At 45.7% G+C, this 20,822-nt stretch overlaps 1 protein-coding gene across 3 annotated transcripts in view; it reads right to left on the reverse strand.

The window, feature by feature from the left end:
* Positions 1-303: 303 nt before the first annotated feature.
* The window catches only part of ACSL1 (acyl-CoA synthetase long chain family member 1), a 74,517-nt gene continuing 53,998 nt past the window's right edge, over positions 304-20,822 (reverse strand). For 2 of the 3 annotated variants that reach the window (XM_088020915.1, XM_088020916.1), the window contains exons 6-21: positions 20,268-20,367; positions 19,646-19,824; positions 16,667-16,699; positions 16,443-16,494; positions 15,853-15,926; positions 13,485-13,562; positions 11,670-11,804; positions 10,157-10,291; positions 9,107-9,202; positions 8,370-8,442; positions 6,663-6,751; positions 5,610-5,726; positions 3,937-4,080; positions 2,537-2,638; positions 2,358-2,429; positions 304-1,987 (exon numbers count right to left, since the gene is read on the reverse strand). In XM_088020915.1, the coding sequence (XP_087877041.1) occupies positions 1,847-1,987; positions 2,358-2,429; positions 2,537-2,638; positions 3,937-4,080; positions 5,610-5,726; positions 6,663-6,751; positions 8,370-8,442; positions 9,107-9,202; positions 10,157-10,291; positions 11,670-11,804; positions 13,485-13,562; positions 15,853-15,926; positions 16,443-16,494; positions 16,667-16,699; positions 19,646-19,824; positions 20,268-20,367 (1,620 nt within the window). In that variant the 3' untranslated portion in view covers positions 304-1,846. Of the gene's footprint in view, positions 1,988-2,357; positions 2,430-2,536; positions 2,639-3,936; positions 4,081-5,609; positions 5,727-6,662; positions 6,752-8,369; positions 8,443-9,106; positions 9,203-10,156; positions 10,292-11,669; positions 11,805-13,333; positions 13,412-13,484; positions 13,563-15,852; positions 15,927-16,442; positions 16,495-16,666; positions 16,700-19,645; positions 19,825-20,267; positions 20,368-20,822 lie in introns of all 3 variants that reach the window. The other variant, XM_088020917.1, reaches the window with a different exon arrangement.

The raw sequence follows: 20,822 nt of genomic DNA on the forward strand, positions 1-20,822 counted from the left end.
GAATTAAATCCACCACAGAACCGCTACCTACAGCCAAGGTCTCCAGGAACAGAGATTCCCAGCAAAGAATTTGCATTTCCAGGAATATCCGTATTATTCACACCATGGTTTCTTCTGCACAACATAGCAGAGCTGTTGCCAGAGAACACGGCCGGAGGCCCCAGGTCACCCCATGTGGGGGTCAGGGAAGTGGCAGGAGGGCGGGGCTGCCGCCGAGGGAAGCGGGGTCCAAGGCTGTACCCACGCAGGTCCAAGGCTGGCCCGAACACTACCCCAGTCATGAAAAGAGAGGCTTTCACTTGCTTGAAATGCAGAAATATTTATTTTGGTTTCCTTCATTGTTTTTGGAAATTCTGTTTTGGTTTATAAAACATAGAAATAGCCAACACTTAAAGCAAACATTCAAAACCCCAAGGTGACAAATTATTGACTTTTTTGTGCAATGAAGAACACACATATGCAGTTAGGCTACCAGATACTGTTACTATGATGACAGTTCTTCGGTGTCAACCCTGTCGTGCCTGTATATAATACACGGAACTCTCACAAACCCCAAACCAGCTGCTTTCAATGTATAAATGACAACCTAATTCAGTCACACGTAGCAAAGACTTGCACTCAAGTGAAATGCAGCTAAATTCCCAAATGAACTTTTTCTTTAAAAGAAAAAAAAAAAATCCCTTGAGATGTTAATCCCAGAAAATGAGTTTTCCAGATTTCTACCTCCTAGAATTTTGGCTTGTCAAACACATTTCATAAAAATCAGGTAGCATTATAAGAGCATTTGCTTATTACTGTCCATTTCAATAAGTACCCAAGTATATCTATTCCCTTAATAGGTTTAAAGACATGCCCTGCCTGAGAATTTATTCGGGGGTGGAAAAAGCCACTTAATCACAACACAATCTTTTGATATGAAAACCACATTAAAAATCCGTTGGCCATCACAAAGAATGACTGGTTCAGCAGAGATAAAAGGGCCAGTTCATTAGGCGTCACAGTTGAGCATGGGCGATCCAGGTAATTACTTCCTTCTTGAAATGCTTGTCTTCACTGCAGAGTCTAAGGCAGACTTTTTAATAACCCCTGGGAGGGGGTGGGGTGGTGGGGGACAGGAATCGGGTCTGGAGAAGAGGGTCTGAGGTCATTCTGCTCCGAGGGCGCCGGAAGCCGCCCGCTCAGGTGAGCGCCCATTCATCCGAGACTGACGTCTGTGCTGTTCTGAATCGGATCTGTTCTGTCCCCGGGAGCCTTCTGCTCCGACAGGACAACAGGGACTGCCGAGAAGCACGCGCCGCTCCAGGACCCGACAGCAGAAGGCTCACAGGAGCGCGTGTGAAGTGGGGAAAGGGAGGAGACAGGGGTTTAAAAAAAAAATCTCTGGCCCGCTTGCCACATTCTCCAGCTGGGACAGTCCTTGCTTTGAAGGGGCAGCTTTCTTCCAGTGCACTGTACCTTGCAGAGCAGCAGAATTTGCAGTAAGTAGCAGACATCTCAGAAATAGCAAAGTCCTAATCCCTTGGTTAGAAAACCGGGAGACAGAAGTTTTCACCCGCCTATTTTTTTTTTTTTTAAACGGAGGAAGTCTCAAATAACTTAGCACGTGGATCGTTTCCCCTTTATGATTTTAAGGCTCATTTTGGAAATTGTGTATCACCATATACATGGTCTGCAACAGGAGGTGACCGTAAGGCAGTGTTCCGTGTCCTCTAAAATTCTTATGACGAGAACCCCGAATGCACAAGTCAAACGTGGACGCTCCCTTTCCTATGCGCGCTCTAGTCAAAATTACCAACGTGAAGGCCATCAGCAGGAGACTGCGGAGGGGTGTGGTTTCTTCCTGGCATTAAACTTTGATGGTGGAATAAAGTTCGTCTATCTGTGCCCTGAAATAATTCCGAAGCTCGGGCCGTTTTGCCTTCATCGTTGGGGTCAGGAGGCCATTGTCGATAGAAAATAATTCAGGGTGGAGGCTAATGCCTTTGACCTGCAAATAAACGAGGCCATTAAAACAAAAACCGAGGGCAGAATCAACCTGGGCCTAAAAAAGCACGTGGGTCGGAAGGGATTGGAGACCCCATGGCCGGTCCAGTCCCTCCTTGGACTCGGGTCAGCGGGCTCGCTCAACACAAGGCAGGGGCTGCCCCCAGGACAAGATCTGGGCTTGGACCCCGACCTCCAGGGGAAGAGAGTGCCTGCCCTTGGTTACAGAAATCCTCCCCGCTGGCCAAAGCTCGCCCTTACTCATTCCTCATGGGTTTCTTTAGGTCCCCTCGTGCTGCATACCTATTCAGATAGAATCCTCAGGTCAGAAACCTGTTTTGTAGGGGTGCGTGCACGGGTGATGCAAATCTCACCTGTTCAAATGGTTTCAGGCCGGATTCCTTCCCAAGCCTCACCATGTCTTCCAGGATGGCTTTTTTGACGTCCTAGGAAGGTGAGAAAACAACACGCTTGCTGTGCTGGTGATCTCTGAAGGCATGCTCGATGCCAAGCCAAGGTACAGGAGGCAGACCACACACTCCCCGAGCCTTACCTTGTTCCTGCACAGTTCCTCAAAGGAGCCTTCAAACCCTTTCTTTCGGGCCCAGAAACATAATGTCTCAACATCTGGTACCACAATTGCTATGAGAAATGCCTTTAACACAGACAAGTGAGTTATTACGTGGCTTGATTCAGGTGTTCTGAAATAGAGATTCTTTATCATTCTGCATGATGGACCACAGGAGAATCTGAGAGATGTTACAGACCCTCTTTTTGGAACATATTACCAGCCCCAGGAGTCTACTGAGCCCAGGTTAAGAGCTCCTGGCTCTAAAATACAGACAAGCATCAGGAATTTTGCAATTAAGTGTTTTAAAAGGACCACTAGGAATCAAAACCTAACAAAACCCTAATTTTTATTTACTTTTGCATAAATATTTATATATATATATTTTAATAAAACAGTTACATAAGCAGACAAGATAATGGATATCAAGTAACTGCTTTTAAAAGGAGAGAAAAAAATTTATACAGCTGTTTTTAGATCTCCAATGCCACATTTTTTACAATTTAGTAACAATAAAACTAAATAAAAATCGAAGGCATGCTAAGATTCTAGGTCGAAGAGAGGTGCCTGGGTGGCTCAGTCAGTTAAGCGGCTGCCTTCAGCTCAGGTCTTGATCCCAGGGTCCTGGAATCAAATCCTGCATCAGGCTCCTTGCTCAGTTGGGAGCTTGCTTCTCCCTCTCCCTTTGCTGCCCCCTGGCCTGTGCTCTCTCTCTCTCTCTCTCTCTCTGTCAAATAAATAAAATCTTTAAAAAAGAAAGATTCTAGGTCAAAGAAAAACAGGTATACTCTCAAAGAAAAATCGGTGCATTCCTTATAAGTAAAACATTCTTCTACAAGTATCTAAAAGTCTTAAGATTCGTAAAAAGATTAGCTTTCAGGAAACCAGACCACTTTCTCTCCCTTGCCACCATCTGCCCAATATTTTGGCAAAGAGACGTTACACTACAATACTGACCTTGGTTTTCAACTTCACGTATATACCGGCTCACAACCCCCACTGCTCAGACATGATTTAGGAGACACAGCATAAGTACGTTGGGTTTAATATGTTGAAAATTCTAAGCTTTCTTATAATCAATCTATCAATATTTCCTTTCGTAGTTTAAATTAGGAGCCTATTTTACCCAGTCCCTAATATCTTTATTCAACTCCCCTTGGTATGCCAGACCACTCTAGTTAGGTAAAATAAAAATATGGAATTTAAAGAGAAAAACTTTTCTGGATGAGAAATGCCAAGCAGCAAACCCCAATAATATTCCAGCATGTCACACGTGAAAGGCAGTTCAATACTCATCGCAGACTTTCCACTGCACTGCAAACGTCCGGAGTTCGAGGCACCGGGCCCACCTGTGCAACACGGCTCACACCCCAGAACACACGTACCTGCAAGCTTTCTCCGTGGACAAACACCTGAGCGACAGGTTCACTTCGCAGGTAGATATTCTCAATCTTCTCGGGTGCTATGTATTCTCCCTGTGCCAGTTTAAATATGTGCTTTTTCCTGTCGATAATCTTCAAGGTACCGTTCTGTTTATTAGAGGGGAGGGGAGGGGAGGGGAGGGGGGCACTGTGAGTGAGTCTGTGGCTGGGGGACGCCCCCCTCTCAGCCCCGTGTCAATCACACACAGTCCAGGGCGCTTCTCACATGCTCTCCTTTAATCCTGGTAACACTGCCCAGGGGCCAGTTATCAGCCCATTTTAGAGAGAGGGAAACTAAGGCTTGGGGAGACTAAGTAACCCGCCCAACGCCAGCGAGCCAAGCACAGAGAAAGGGACTCCAGAGTCCACGCCCTTCACTTCATCCCCGTAGCCCGCTGGCCGCGCTCTGTGCGCCCTGTACCTGCCTCCCCAAGGCTCCGTCACGCTCCTTAAGGGTACAGACACCCCCAGAGCGCTCTGCACAGAGCAAGCGCTCAGTAAAGGCTCCTACAGAGAGGCCAAATGCCACCTTCGTCATTGTTTCAAGGCGGAGGCAGGGGTGGGGGTGGGAGGGGCTCGCTCCTGGGCCCCTGGGGCAGGGCCCATCAGTGGCCCACGTGGGGACCGTGGGAAGGATACAACCGCTGCCCGAGAAGGGCCAAAGGCCATCGTGTCCACCTCTGGTCACCAAAACCCCCAGCTGACTGTCCAGCCATCCCCCCCCGGGTCCTTCCTGTGTTTCCAAAGGTCAGCTGTGGGCAAGTTTCTCCGGCTCTCTCACTGCACGTTGGTTCTGTGCCACTTCCCCAAGGAGCAGACTGAGGTCCAACGAGATGGCCCGAGCCAGAACTGGAACTGACGCCTAATCCCTCTTGAACTTGAAAAGAGGGACTTAATCTATTTCTGAATAACTTCGGTATTCTGAAGTCTGAATTAACTGCGTGGGGAGGAGGAGCATTTTCCAAATCAATAAAAATTTCCGGGAGTGTCGCATACATCGAATCCATAAGAATCGAATGACATGCAATAATAAAACTTGCCTTAGCCATTTTAGTAATAGCAATTCAACACACTGACAACTTAGAAAAAGCAGCAGCAAGCCAAACTGGTCAAACCCATGGGTGGAGCTTCTTGTAGGTTCTTTTCCCTCCTCTGATGGACCCTGGCCTCTGTCTACAGTAACAATTCTGAGACTACGTTCGAAGGCGTTGGCCTAACCGTGGGACGCTTATCCTATTTTTAATGAGATGACCAGCCTAAGAAACACATATACTTGCAACTTCTTGCCCACCACACCTTCCTGGCCGTCGACCACCATGCCCCGCCTACCTCGCTCAACTAATAAGGCCTTCACATCGAGGCCCAGAACTGATATAGAAAGAGCCATACATTGTCTCTCTGGATTTCGAACAGGAAGCAGCAACCGGGATTGATGTCATGCATCAAAACCAAACATTCGCTACAGTTCAAGTGACAACCCTACCCAGGCACGCTAAGAGTATAAAACTGTTCCCTGCAGGAAATGGAAGAGGCCCCCCCCTACCCCCCACAGCAGGGAAAGGGAAAAAGTGAGGTCGCACAACAGCAAACGGCAGAAGAAAAGTATCTGTAAACCAACGAGGGAGGTGAGCACTTACTGGAAGCCACTTTCCAATGTCCCCCGTGTGTAACCAGCCGTCTTTGTCCAGAACTTCTGCTGTTTTCGCTGGGTCCTTCAAGTAGCCTTTAAATACATTTGGTCCTTTCACACACACCTGAAGAGAGACCGTTTGGGAAGGGGGGGTGGTTAGGGGGAAGTGGAGGGAGGGGGTCGAAAGTTCTGGTTAGGAGACCGGTAAGCACCGGGGACCGAACGTACAGCCCGGCGACCACAACTCACACGAACACGTGATTATATTTAACAGTTAAGAGACGAGATCCTCAGAGTCCTCATCATGAGGAAAAAAAATCTTTTTTTTTCTGTTTTTCTTGTATCTGTGTGAGATGATGGAATATTAACGAGACTTATCGTGGGGAATCATCCACCATAGATGGACGTCAACTCATTATGCCGTTTCCTTTAAACGCATACAGCGTGTATGTCAATGACATCTCGATAGAACTGCGGGGGACAAAGGTGATCTGTAACAGCATTTGCCGGGGGTTCTCCAGAGAGAACGGGTATGTGTGTGTGCGTGGGGGGGTGCGTATCTCAACCTTTAGCGAGAAGCCCTGAATTCCATGATCCAGAGTGAACCAGCGGAGCCACACTGCGACCCTGGAGGTATGTTCAGTGCCCCTGTTCCCTTGTCCTCAGGACGTCAGCTGCAGTCAAGTTGTAGGGCTAATGCTTGCCCGGGTTCTGGCTCAAAGCCCCAAAGGGGAGGAAATCACTTTGAAGTCATTAGGCTTTCCTTCCACTAGCCAGTGGCTCACTAATAGGTTTCCAGGGCCATGAGCTGACAGGAGCTGTGCTTCAGGTCTTCAGGCCATGGAGACTTGGCATGCTCTCGAGCCCAGGTCTCTGCGGTGTCTGGCAGAAGAGACATTTGTGGTCCCCCTCCCCCATAAAGGCACCTTCAAAGAGAAGCCTGTTTGATCCAGGATCACCAATAACATCAAGCTCAGAGGCTTTATGGGACACTGCCGAGAAGCGGCCGAGCTATCAGGGGGAAAGGCAATATGGGTGAGCGACTTGGTGGTTCACTCACCTCACCCTCGCCCTTGGAAGCCAAGTAGTTCATTTCTTCCACGTCCACAAGTTTTATAAGGTTGCAAGGCATTGGGGCACCAACATGGCCTGCATGGTAAATAAAAGAATGATCATTCCCAGGAGGACTCCTACTATCCTTAGGCCAAATGATGTTTATGGCCAACAGGCCTGCTCATGATGGGAACAGCTGATATAAACGTCTGTTTGCAGCGATGACAGCCCAGCTCCCCCAGTAAATGAGCACAGAAAGTGTATTTCTAGAATAGAGACAAACATTCACAAGTCTCTTAGGATCTTTCCCCAGTTTGATGCCCCAAATTATTTTTTCAAAGTATGAATAATTTGGCTGTCGATTGTAAGGGTTTCTACAAACACCTGGAAGCAAGCTTTCTAAAACTTCTACCAGGCTCCTACGGTCTGATGGCCCCTGCTCATCATTTGCCACCTCTCACTCACACAGACTTCTTCTCAACATCCCTACTTTCTCTAAGAAGAGAAAATACACAACTTTGCCAAATTGGATTATTCTCTCAATGTCATCCGGTTCTGACCAAGATGGTCTTTACTTCCTTAGGTATGAGTGAACACATTTTAGATTTAAATTTATTAAGATAGGATGGTGCAGGGGCGCCTGGGTGGCTCAGTTGGTTAAGCATCTGCCTTCAGCTCAGGTCATGATCCAGGGATCCTGGGATCGAGCCCTGCACTGGGCTCCCTGCTCCGCGGAGAGCCTGCTTTTCCCTCTCCCTCTGCCTGCCCCACCCCTGCCTGTGATCTCTTTCTCGCTCTCTCTGAAATAAATAAATAACATCTTAAAAAAAAAAAAAAGAGCATCACAAATAATTCCTCCTATGTTTTAATGATGTTTGTGTAAAGAGATCACTGTTCCAAATTCTCTAGGCTGGTAAGGAACCAGGGGTTAAAAATTAAACCAGGAAAAAGGTTCAGAGACTGTTAGTACGAGTCCCAGCAGAATTGTGCTACTAGAGCCTGGACATGAGAATCCATGTTCCTAGACGGTGCTCATATTTATAATATACCAAATAAATTAGTGGCGTTCGCATATCAGAGCCCAGAATGTACCATCGGTCAGAGCTGGGTTGGAATCCTGGCTCTGAAGCATAATGCCGGGTAAATTCTTGTACACTGTTTATGTGCTTTTTCACCAACACTCATTTCCTCTCAGAGGTAACAGGACTTAGGCCACGGGGTTGGTGCGGGGACGAAACGCACCCACGTGCTTAAGGACAGCTGCTCCGCCGATTATTTTCATATCTGCCTCTCCTTGCGCCTTTTGGGAGAAATGACTTGTCTCTTTCTCTCTGTGGTTTCAACACCCGGCCCAGCACCCAGTGTAGACTCAAGTCAAATTTACCAGCAAATAATTCGACCCCAATCCATTCCCGGAAAGCTCTGTGGGGCCAAACGCTGTGAACCTGGGGGAAAGGGCTTTCATCCCTCAGCTGTCAGCTTCAGATTCTAGGTGAATCTCTTAACACCACCCGCCTTCCAGCTGGTCCTCCAAGCACAGGTGCTCTGCCATAGCAGCCCTTTTCCACGAGGATCCCTGATTTACAAGACTGCCCCAAGGCCTAATCAGTCAAGACACAGAACTTCCATTGGTCAACGAGCTGAGGATGAACCCAATTCCAAGAATGCCCACCGGAATAACGAGATCCCATAAGGAGTGTCCCACAGCTCCTACCTGCTGTCCAGTCCCCAGGTACGGTCAGGCAGCAACCGGCAGTGCACTCGGTCTGTCCGTAGCCTTCATAAAACTGGGCCACCAAGAGACAAAACGTGATTAAAGAGAACAGTCACACCTGTGCTGCAAGGGCACAAATCAGGACGTTCTTCTCACTCCTGAGTGATGGCTAACTGTGGTGACGTGTCTCTTTTTAAAATCTGTTCAGAACTACTATGATAGCACCCAAACATCTTCACCCCCAACTCGACACCCCGGCCGCTGTCCACAGTCATCTTCTACGTGCCCTCCTATAGATAGGCCAGGGGGCCATCGACACGGCCCGACAGGTCACACTGCACACGACCCACCCAGGAATGCACTCGGGGCTCTGGGCGCTCACGGCTGTGCCTCACACCGGTCCTATTGGTTGGCCAGTCTCAGCTGCCTCCCCCACCCCCTTTAAGGCAGGTTCTCTCCAGGGCTTGCAGGTCGGCTTATTACCTGCAACCCATCCCCATGCCCTCAGGCCGGATTAAAGGCAAGTTTCTTGGCTGGTGCTTTACCCGTCTGTGGTGGCCAGAGAGACGCATCATCTCCTGCCTTGGGGCAAAGACAGACACACTCCTGTCTCTAAGCAACCTGGGAATAACATGATCTTCCAAGCCAAAATGAGATACACACTTATGACTTTTTGGAAAGGAGAGTCCTGGGCTTGAAAAAGCCCAAGACAACCAGCCACATGACGCCCACCTCACCTGACAGCCGAGCGCTGCTCTCAGAAACGTCAGCACGGTGGCGGACACGGGCGCAGCTCCTGTGATCATCAGCCTGACTTTTCCTCCCAGGCTCGACTTACAAGGCAAGGAGAGGGGAGATATTGAGGGGCCGATGGCTGCACAGGGGCGGGCTCCTCAAAGACACCTTCTGGGAACCCGGGGCCCGGATCCACTAGCTCCTTCTCTGCAGGCCGCACGGAGCTCACCAACACGCAGAGAACTCACGGGCATTCAAAAGAGGAAGGCCTGGCTGGAGCTGGTTTCCTCCTGATGCTACACCCTTCTCTCTCAACGGGTATGAAAAACAAGCCAATACCTCTACCTGCAGGTATTTTGAAGGAATTAGAACAAGACTGTGGTGGGTTGGGAGGCAACCACCACGTGTGGCATTTTTGGGGACAGAGTATTATTATTCCACATTCTTTACCACTGGTGCCTAAGAAATGAGTAACATACTTGTTTCAGAAAAGGAAAGCAAAACAAAAAATTAGAAAGGCCCAGGGTGCCTGGGTGGCTCAGTCAGTTAAGCGTCTGACTCTTGATTTCGGCTCAGGTCATGATCGTGGGGTCATGAGATGGAGCCCCACGTCGGACTCTGCTCAGCGCAGAGTCTGCTTGAGATTCTCTCTCCCCCCCTCCCGTGCTCCCTCTCTTTCTCTCAATAAATAAATCTTAAAAACAAAAAATTAGACTGATGAATCACTGAACTACTACATCTGAAACTAATGAGGTACTCTATGTTGGCTAATTGAATTTAAATTTAAAAAAATAAATAAATAAAAAATAAATTACAGAGGCTCTACTACCCTGAGGTCTTTTCTGCCTTTCCATGTTACCATGTTGTTCGGGTTTGCATGGGACACTGAGATTTACGTACCGGCTTTGTCCTTAATTTTTAGAAATGTACCCGGATTACTAACAACGTGCCCTCCTCCCTCACCACCACACCTCGCTTTAAGAAGGAGCCCTCATAGACACTCCGAAGCCCAAGGCAGTCTCCCTAGCAAACAAGAGTTGAGAATGTGGCACCTGTATCTTGTGGAAGATGAGTCTGTCCCACAGGCTATTGTTTCTAATGATGCCACTGCGAAGCTCTGCTTCTTTCCTCTTGGAGGCGAAGTCCAACAGCCATCGCTTCAGCGTGGTGTTTGCCTGCCCAAAAATCTGACGGGTGAAGAAGGAAAAGACAGTTACAAAATGACAAGGATGGTGAGAATCGAAAAGTCAGGTAATAACAAGAGTTGGTGAAGATGTGGAGAAACTGGAGCCCTCGTCCGCTGCTGGGGGCGGGGAATGTAATAGGGCGCGGTTGCCTTGGAAAGCAGACTGGTAGTTCCTCAAATAGTGAAACATGGAAGTACCACGGGACCCAGCGATTCTGCTCCTTGGTAAAGTACCCAAGAGGAATGAAAACACGGGTCCACACAGACACTCGTACAGAATGCTCGTAGCATCATTCTGCATGCCAGCCAAGAAGTGACAACAACCCACAGGCCTACTGATGCATGAAGGGATAAATAAAATATGTTCTAGCCATACATCGAATATTACTTGGCCATTAAAAGGGAGGAAGCACTGTCACGTGCTCCCACATGGATGAACCTCGTGGAAGAGGCCAGTCACAAAAGAACGCACGTTGTGTGATTCCATTTACGTGACAGTCCGGAAGAAGGAAATCTACAGATTCAAAAAGTAGATTCGTTTTGCTTGGCGGTCGGAGAGGGTAGAGGACAGCTAGTGAGCAGAGCCAGGGTTTCCTTCTGAGGTGATAAAAATGGGCTGTGGGGATGGTTGCAGAACTCTGTGAATATGCCAAAAAACTTTGAATTTTACACTTTAAACGGGTGAATTATATGGAATGTGAATTATATATCACAATCGAGCTGTTTTTAAAAGTTTTTTTTTAAAGGACCATTAAAAAAGAGAGAGAGAGGGGTTCCCATAGATCACAGAAGCCCTGCCTTACGATGAAGAGCATGAAAACTGCCCCGTCCAAATTTATCTTGAAGGCTGCTCATGTCACAACCCTGGTCTTGCCCGGGATGTGTGGTCCATGCCACAATGACCCCCCCACAGAGGGGCTGGCATTCTCTCCATCCCTGGCTTGGCTTGTCACTTCTTTCCATGTGGCTAAGTAATGTTACATGTGCATGGGCATTACAATTTCTAGAACCATTTCATAGTTATAGTTCTCATGGGATGCACTGAGCAACTTTATGAGCTAGACAGCAGGAGGAAGAGGTAACATCGTCCATCATGCAGATGAGAAAATAGAGGCTCTAAAGAGTTTACGGTACAAATAATATGACCTTCCATCTTCCACCTGTATGGCCCTTCCAGTTTACAAAGTATGTTCACCTGTTTTCTCTTATCATCTTCACCAAAGGCTCTGTGAGGTCAATGCATTCAGGCTTTACCGCTGGGTAAACCGCACTTTTTCGAGATCGCGTACAGAAGGTACCCAGAGGGCCCAATTCAAACCCAAGTCTCGGACTCTGGGTCCAGTGCTCTGTCCCCCACTCTGCTGCTCCTTGGAACTTACTCGGTCAAACATCCGGTTCAGCAGTCTGGGGACCACAGGAAAGACTGTGGGTTGAAGTGCCTTGAGGTCATCCATAAGTAGCCTGATATCTCCTTGGAAAAATCCTATTTTAGCTCCATGACACAGCATTACACACTAGGGCAGTAAACAAAAATAATCCACATGTCGTCATCAAAGCAGGGACTACGCAACATACACACAGACACACAAGGCTTCTGTTTTAGCATTTGGACCAGTTTCCAGAGACCATTAAGTTCCTGCATGTCGACAGCTTTTCAAAAAAACGCTCTTGCATTCCCTGGTCATTGCACAACATCAAAGTGTGGTTTTTTTCTCTTGATCCCCCTGAAGATAAAGGAGCTGGTAAGAAACCAGACTATGTTGTTTTTAGTGATAATCATGGAGCTTCTGCTGTTTTAGCTTGAGGATAAATAGCTGGTGAATGAATGACACGGTGTCATGTAATCCAAATATTGTACTTGCCTGGAAACTTTAGGCCTAATTTATTCCCCCAAAACTTAGCTACTTGCAAACTTGGCTATTTGCCAGCTTATTAAAGTCTCATTTTTAAAATCTGAATCTCACGAAAAAATGTCTGAAAGGCCGCTGACTCTGTTGCAGTTCAGACACTGGGGCATCAAACAGCAGATTGGCTTGACTGTTCAGCTATAATCTACTGCACGGATTTGTTCCCGCCCGATGCAGATCGCACAGGCAAGCCATATGCCCTTGACCCACAGTCAGCCTATTTTAAATTTTAAAGAGAAAGAGAGATTCAAAAGATGATGCCACGGACGTACAAATGGTCTCAGGCTTGAACGCAGAAACCACTGGAAACGTACACCCTGGTTCATGGCTTAAAGACTCAAGCTCAGGGAGTGTGCTCCCAGGCACACTTCCAAAACCACCATTAGGTGTACATGGGCCATTATCAACTCATTTGAGACCGCTTTGGAAAGTCACAAGATCTCCTGAGGTGTGCAGGAGCCGAGGTAACAGATGCAAGATGGGATCTTGTGACCCTTGATCCTTTAGGGTAAGTGCATCCTACGGGCCAGCAGCCAATCAAAGGGCCGCTCGCTCTCAGTGAGTCACCTCTCGATTCGTCTCGGTCACTGGCACCTCGCACAGTGCCTGGCACACAACTGGTGCTCAATAAATATTTGTTAAATGAATGAATGGTGCCCACTGGTTTTTCCTAGAAGTATATGATCCAACATTGCCCAAGAAGGAGAAGTGATGGTTCTCGTCACAGTTGTATACACTTGACCCAGGCCAAGGTTAGCTAAAGATCATCCTGCTTTTCCAAGGGCACTCGGAATATTGGTGAAAAAAATGAATCTTAAGGCGACTTGTGCATTATGAACAAGCCTAGTGAAAACCGGAAGCTATTTACAGAGGCAGAAGCTTCACAAGGCTTTGCAGGATGGCGTTCATAAAAATTCTACTTTTTACAGTTAATCTTTCTGGAATCATGCCCACGTGCATAGCCTTCAGAAGTCTGAGCGTCTAATTTTAAAATGAATGATTAAAGTTCAAGTATTCAGACCACCCCCACTTCCACTCCCAACATTTATACTCTTTTAAGTACTTGGCACCATTTCTAAAATGGGGCTGAGCAAAGAATTCTCTCTGGGGATGACAGTCTGCCCATGAAAACTTACCTGCAGCAGCTGCTCATACATGTGTGCAAGTGGTAAAAACGAAATGTGTGTGTCACTGGCATTCAAGGCAAGAACGCTCTGTAAAACACAACAACTTAGCAGAACACCAACAAACGAGCAAGCACAAAAAACAAAACAAAACAAGGCCTACCTCTACAACTCTTTCAAACATATGGGCGAGAGGCAAGAAAGATATCAAAGTATCATCTGGGGAAGGGTTGGCTGTATTCTGTAAGCAAAGACACCGGCAAGGAGAGAAGCATTAAGATTCCCAGTAATTTCCCATTTTATTTCAGAGCACACAATACCTTAATGCTAAGGAGAAGTACCGTTTGCTTACAATCTGCAGTTACTTCTCACCAAAGGATGAAATGAAAAAGCAACATTTTAATGCTTTTAATTATTCAATCGGAGTGGAGGTCGTTCCTCATGGTAAAGTAAACCCACTCCGGGCTTTAGTCCAAATAGGGAAAATTTTGTCCAAATTGGGATATTAATTAAGGGATCATGTGCTTTAATCATTTAGTATTTCAAAGTCACCAGACCCCACTGTCCAGCAAGCTCAATTCCACCTTAAGTAAGAAATAAAGGGTCCATTCCAACAGAACATAGCATATTATGTTGTGGAAATGAAAGATCTAGTCCAACATAAAATAGCATTTTATGTTGTAAAGGGATAGGAAGAGGGAAGATAAGAGAAATGGATTTCCAGGCTGCTTTAATTGATAGTATGAATGCATTTTGAGCATTTTAGTTTGATCAACATCTTTACCTGAATGGCCTGCTTTACACCCCACGAAAAAATGTCTCGGTTGGTTTAGTGCAAGCTCTGATCTGATACCATCTCCTATGAAATGCTGGTTTGTGATAGAGGTCTGCATCAGGGCTGAGCTGGACATCTGGTTTCCATTGCAAGGCTAAGAATGGGCTTTACTCAGAGCCAGGCAGAGTGAGGGTTTGCGCGGAATGTTCACGTAAGGAATTCTGGCCAAGCAAACCCAGCAACCCCAGAAGCATGTGATGTAGCCTGAACCTGCCACAATCTTAGATTAATTGTATTCAAGTGTGATCTGCATCCCGACTAGTTCATCTCAGGAGGAAACGGTTTATATGAGAAGTCAGACTCGGTAATTTCTACACTTTTCAGTTTTCTGATTTGGTACCCCAAGAAATGTGCATTAGCAAGATTAGAAGTTTTACAAAGTTGAGAATGCCCCGATCATATGATTAATTTTAAACAAAGTCTGTAATCATTTGCCTCAGTGAGCCACGAGTGTATTTTAAGTTTTCTTTGGAGGCTAATTAGGCAATTAAAATTCCACCTAGGTGAGGTACTAAATGTTGAATTCTGTTTATGAAATACACGCCAAAAAAGGTATCTGGGACTAAGAAAGTGTGAGTGTAGGCGGGAGTGACACGGGCCTTTGTGTGGCCACCAAAGACACGCAGTCCCCAAAACCGTTAGGCGTGGGGGCTCCTGTCGTGAAAATTAGGGCTCACAGAAGAACCCTCCGAGAGACTGCAAAAGCAAATTATATACAATGTGCAAAGGTATGAGGGAAAGGCATTATATTCCCCAAGAAGTACTTTTAAAACTCAAGTGTGAAATATACCCTTGCTGCTATGACAGAATTGTATCCCCTCCTCCCCAAATTCATGTTAAAGCCCTAACCCCCAGTGTGACTGGATTTGGGGATGGAGCCCTGGGGAAGGTAATTCAGGTGAAATGAGGTCACGGGGTGGGGGACCTGACCCAGGAGGGCAGGTGTCCTTGTAAGCAGAGGACGACCTCTCCCTCCTTCTCCATGCACACACAGAGGAAAGGGCAGGTGAGGACACAGTGAGGGGTGGCTACCCACAGGCCAGGAAGAGCGCCCTCGCCGGCAACCGAATTTGCTGATACTTTGATCATGGACTTCCAGCCTCTCGCACTGTGAGAAAATAAGCATCTGCCGTTTAAGCCACTACGCCCGTGTGATTTTGTTAGGACCACCCAGAAGCCTAGGACACCTGGGGGGACAAACTTTAAGATTCCAGGAAACCAATGAAAGTTTAAGGCTTTAATCTTTCTTATAAAATGGAAGTGAAGTCAACTGCGATAAAGTATAATAATTCAGAAACCTTCCGTGTACCATTTAACATTTCATTTGTCCACTTAAAGAAATTATTTTCCCCACACTGGAACAGTAGGTAGGTAAGAGCACGAGAGAGTCATTTCTTCTTGGTCCTGTCCTGGAAACATTTATAGGGCAGTATCCATATAAAGTTGTACCCTATAAAAGTTATAATAACTTCTGTCAATTCAGCTTTATGGTCACACGCAGGAGTTGGGAGATTAGGTCCACAATGAAAACAATTTGAGGGCAGGTGACCTCAGATCATATTAAAGCTCAGATCTTCTCTCTACCTCAAATACAGCAGGGGCCTAACATGGCGGGGCTACCTTCACCACTCTCATTCTTGAGGCCTCATGCCAACCAAAGAACACAAAGAAAGATGACAAAATCCCCACAGTTTACCTCTGTGACTTTCACAAAAGCTGAACAATCGCTCACTACATTTCGATGAGTGATCAGTGCTCCTTTGGGGTTGCCTGAGGAACACAGGAGCAGAGCAAAGTTAAAGAAAGCCCATCCAAAAGTGACAGAAATTAAGGAAGCCAAGGACCCTGTATAATTGGGTTATGCCTCTAGCCTTAGGTGCACCCAGGAAAGCCAAACATTGAATGACCTTACATTCCGGAACAATCTGCCATACTTTACATGAAACTTCTTATCATAAACAACCTTTATTAACACAGGTGACTTTTAGAGGGCACGTAAAAGGAGAAAACGCAGGAATTTTATTTCTGGACATCAAATGTCGGTTTGTCCCAGGAAATGGGGAATCTACTGTTGCCTTCCATAACCGTCCGAGGAAGTACACGGCACACTCAGGTTCTGCGAAGGTCGGATACGGCAACAAGGGAAGAGCGCTCGAGACCCTCTGGGTCCTCTGCTTTCGGTCCATCTGTAGCTCAACTAAGTCCCCCGTCACCCACCATCCAAGAAAAGGGGCAGGGGGTACACACTTCCAGATCCACTCAGAAGCGACCACATTTCAAACTTACCCGTAGTGCCACTGGTGAAACAAATGACCGCAAGATCTTCAGGTGCTGGAGGCTACAGCACATTAAACAAAACAAACAAGACAAAACACAACCGAGGTGGTATAAGTCAGAACTGAAAAGAAAACTGTTAAGAAGCCATTTGCTAACCCCCAAGATCTGTACTAGTCTCGGAGACAACTAGATATTGGAAGGGCTGAAGCAGGGGGCTGACATGATGAACTTACCTTAGGCCTCTGTCTGTTGGCTCTTCCCAGGTCCTTAATAAGAAGAGAAAAATGAAATCTTAAATGGAAATATTTTCTAAATGTAAAGAAGTAGGTGACATCCAGTCACTTCCAGCTGACTTTACTGTGGGATTCACTTATCGCTGGCTCAGACAGCAGACATTTAAAATGAAAGAAACTGGCAATTTTAATAAACCTGAAGCGAAATATTTATGCGTTGTTCTCAGACGCCATTTTCCAGTTGTCTTCTCGCGTACATAAAACCATATAAATGGTATAAGGACTAGTCTTTGAACAGGATTTACTCAAAAGACAGGAATCAGAGTCTTTGACAATGGATTTCTTGCCCCCATTCCTACACCCTTTCATGGCCTTTAGCAAAGCCCAGCTCTTAACCAACATCAAACCATAATCATAACACAAGAACTGAAGATGTTCTGCATCCTCCCAAAAATCACCCAATTCTGGGTAACTGGCATCTTCTTCAGTCTGGAGAGAAAAACCAATCTCTGCCAGATGAAATGCTAGAGGCTCAAATATCTGTACTCCCCACATGGAGTGGATGAAAAAAAAAAAAAGATTTGGGAACCCTCAATTATAAAACAGTCCTCTTGAATGGACATAAAGAACAGCAGGTTCATTTCTGAGGGGCGCATCTCTCAGCAGCTGGCTTCCCCGTCACTACCAGGGGGTCATTTCGATGCTCTTCAGTTCACTGCACAGAGGCATCTCTGTGGCCACTTTAATTAGCTATTAATTTTGCTAATGAACCATTTATATTCTTTTCCTATTAAAACTGAATGGCTTGAATGAGCATATGGAGTGAGCATGCCTAGAATTAAATGGAAATCTGATGAATGTGCTCAGGGCTCAGGGAGTTTCTGCCCGGTGTATGGTTTTAAACTGTTTTTAATCTTAATTACATTTTAAATTATATCTATAAACAGACCACTGATTCAAAATAGGAACAGTGAAGTCTGAATAGAAGTCAACCAAGAGCTGAAGCAATGGTAATTCCATTTTTTTTTTCCCAAAAGAATCTTCATCAGACCCAAATCTCCACTCGTCTGTTCAAAATTCTTACATAACTTCAGTAGTTACATGCGATTTGGCTTTTAATTTATCAGGATCAAACATTATCCAAATGAGTGCCCTATTAGCCAAGAAAGTCCACAGCCTCAAACCTAAGGACATTATGTGGAAGAGAGGACAGCGACCATAAAAATAAACGAGTTCCCATCTTCAGGCTCTAAATGCCAAAAACAAAACACTTTAACCAGAAGAAAAACCGAATTCTGGTTAATGATTAGCATGCTACAGTATTTAGGGGTGACAAAAACTAGAAGTTAATGAAAATGCATTAACATAATAGATTCATGAACGAATGGAGGGACGGAGTGGGGCACGGGTACATGATGAAGCAAATATATCAAGATGCTAGCTGTGGGGTGCTTGGGGGTTGTACGGCAGTCTATTGCTCAATTCTCCCAACTTGCTTGCCTGTTTGAGGATTTTCATAATAAAATACCAAAAAAAGCAAAAATTCCAAATATCAATATTTCTCTTTTTGATCCTATAAAACTATCTATTACTATAAACTTGATCATACGACCAACCATAGAGCCAATTTTAAATCCACATCTTGAAAATTAGCCTTTTGCTTACAAAATTTTTAAAAAGCAAGTATGAATCATAGTACACGGGGAAGTGTAGAACAGTGTCTTTTATAAAATAGAGCTTTTAATATAAACTTCATATTACAATCTTAACTTACCTAAATTTTTTCATCTTAAAATTACTTCATCGTAGAGCCGTCGAAAAATACCAAAAAATTCCTGTGTGTGTATGCGTGTGCGCGTGTGTGCGTGTGCATGTTTGTGTGGTGGGGTTAGGGAGAAGGAGGAAAGAGGGGAGGAAATGAGGACATTACTGTGAGCAGCGATCAGACGTAAAAAAACAAACGTGCAGAAACACTAGGTAGAAAGCTAGCTAAAAGCCCAAGTAAACAGTATACCACACCCGTTCTTAAGGACTCAGCTTCTCTGCTACTCTGTGTGCGTGCATGTGTGTGCGCGTGCGTGGGTGTGTATGCGTGTGCGCGCACATGTGTGTGTGTGTGTGTGTGTGTGTGTGTACAGGTATGTGGCAGAGGCTCTGTTAGAACAAATTACAGTTTCCCTATGAAGGGCTAAGTTCCTCCGTAAAGGTATTACATAGATCCTAGTTTGTAGCCTCCAATTCCTTGTAGAAGGAGAACTATAAATAAAATTTGAAACCCTATTTATAACAGTTCCAGGAAAATGTTTATAACATTTTCGGAAGGAGAACAACTTACCGTATTTAGCCTATTCCAGTGATATGTACCTGACAAGATCCAGCTCTTACCAGCTTCTTGGGATTAAACTCTAATCCAAATCCTACTGGGAGAATCAGCTTCTTACACGATGTGATGTCAAACAACCAATTTAAACATAGGCCCCACTCATTTTCCTAGAATGGTTACCTTTAAAGTTTTGATTAATGTGAATCTTAAGAAATTTAATATAAAAATAAACCAAATCCAACATCTATGCTAGAAATTCACAACTTGGGAAAAAGAATAATGAGGCAGATTTCTGTAGCTGGCTCTGTTTTAGAAACAAATCAGTAAGTAAATGGCATGAAAGCGTATAAGAACATACAAACTTAAATCTCTGCCTGAATTGGAAATGCACATTTCTACCATATATTGGCGTGGCTTGTCAGTACTCTAGAATAAATATGTGAGCACTGCAACTTGCTTTATGAGAATACTTTCTATGTGATGAGTTCACAGTGGGGCATGCATGTAGAATTCTTCTTTCCAGTAAGGAGACAGGAATTTCCACTCTGCATCTGTTATGGGTTGCTGAGCTGGGATTGTGTGATTGCAAAGGATACCACATTTGAGCCAAAATGGCCTCAGGGGCACCTATCAGAGAAGTGGGCAGGATGACTCACCTCCATTGCCTTCATACTGATGATTTCCACGCCACACCTTTTGCCTCGTTCCAACAGATCGATGCCATAGGAGTCCATGAGGACAATGGTTTTAAGGCCTGGTGTTAACTTATTTTCTACACCATCTAATAAAAGGTTGGCCTTCTCTGGCTTGTCAACAAAAACCAGAGAGAGTTCAGCTGGGAAGGAAGAGATACAAGGAAGAATGAGCTTTGAGATATTAAAAGCCTGACTGTATCACATCTGACACCAGGTTATTTTAAGGACTACAGTCTTTGAATAGAAAGATAGATGTGCCTTTAAACATAAAATCCCGGGGGCGCCCGGGTGGCTCAGTCAGTGAAGTGTCTGCCTTCAGCTCAGGTCATGATCCAGGGGTCTGGGGATTGAGCCCCATGTTGGCCTCCCTGCTCAGGGGAGAGTCTGCTTCTCCCTCTCCCTCCACCCCTCCCCCGGTTCTTATACTCTCTCTCTCTCTCTTCCTCTCTCTCTCTCAAATGAATAAATAAAATCTTTAAAAAAATAAACATAAAATGCCTATCAAATCAAATATAACCAAATGTAAAGTGACCAAATCTAGCTGATAACTAGGCCAACGTCCACCCGGAGACCACAGACATACCTTTGTTGACTATGTAGGTGATTGCTTCTGTTCCAAGGGTATCGTAGAGGGGAACGATCACCATAGAGTAAGCAAAGCATCCCTGTTCAATGATCACCCACTAAATGAACAGTAAAGGTCGGGGGGAGAAAACGAGATGTCATCATGGAACCACTCCAAGGAGAACAACACTCTAGAGAGATTCAAAGTGGAAACACGAGACGTGGCAAAATTCACATTTGTGTGTCTACTACTGTGTGCCAGGCACCATGAGAGACTCATCATGAGAACAAAACACCTGCCCCCTTCTTAGAAGGAAAGAGCAATTTGCCGGAAGAACTGAGGCAAATATGTGAAAAGCTAATTAACAATACAAGAGAGTGACCGACTTGGACACGAGGGAGCCCACGGTGGGCCACCTTTGCGGGGAAGGTAACTGAGCTCACCCTTTGCCAAGGCAGCACGGTTTGGACAGAGAGAAAGGCAAGGAGACCTCAGTAGTGGGGACTGCATGATGGAGAGCAGGGAAGAGCAGGGTGAGCACCCTGGCCGGAATGGGTGTTCCAGTAGGCAAGG

The sequence above is a fragment of the Eumetopias jubatus genome, unplaced genomic scaffold (assembly GCF_037043125.1).
Source record: "Eumetopias jubatus isolate StellerSeaLion01/CBP00866 unplaced genomic scaffold, mEumJub1_p1.0 scaffold_2, whole genome shotgun sequence".
Classification (NCBI taxonomy): Eukaryota; Metazoa; Chordata; class Mammalia; order Carnivora; family Otariidae; genus Eumetopias; species Eumetopias jubatus.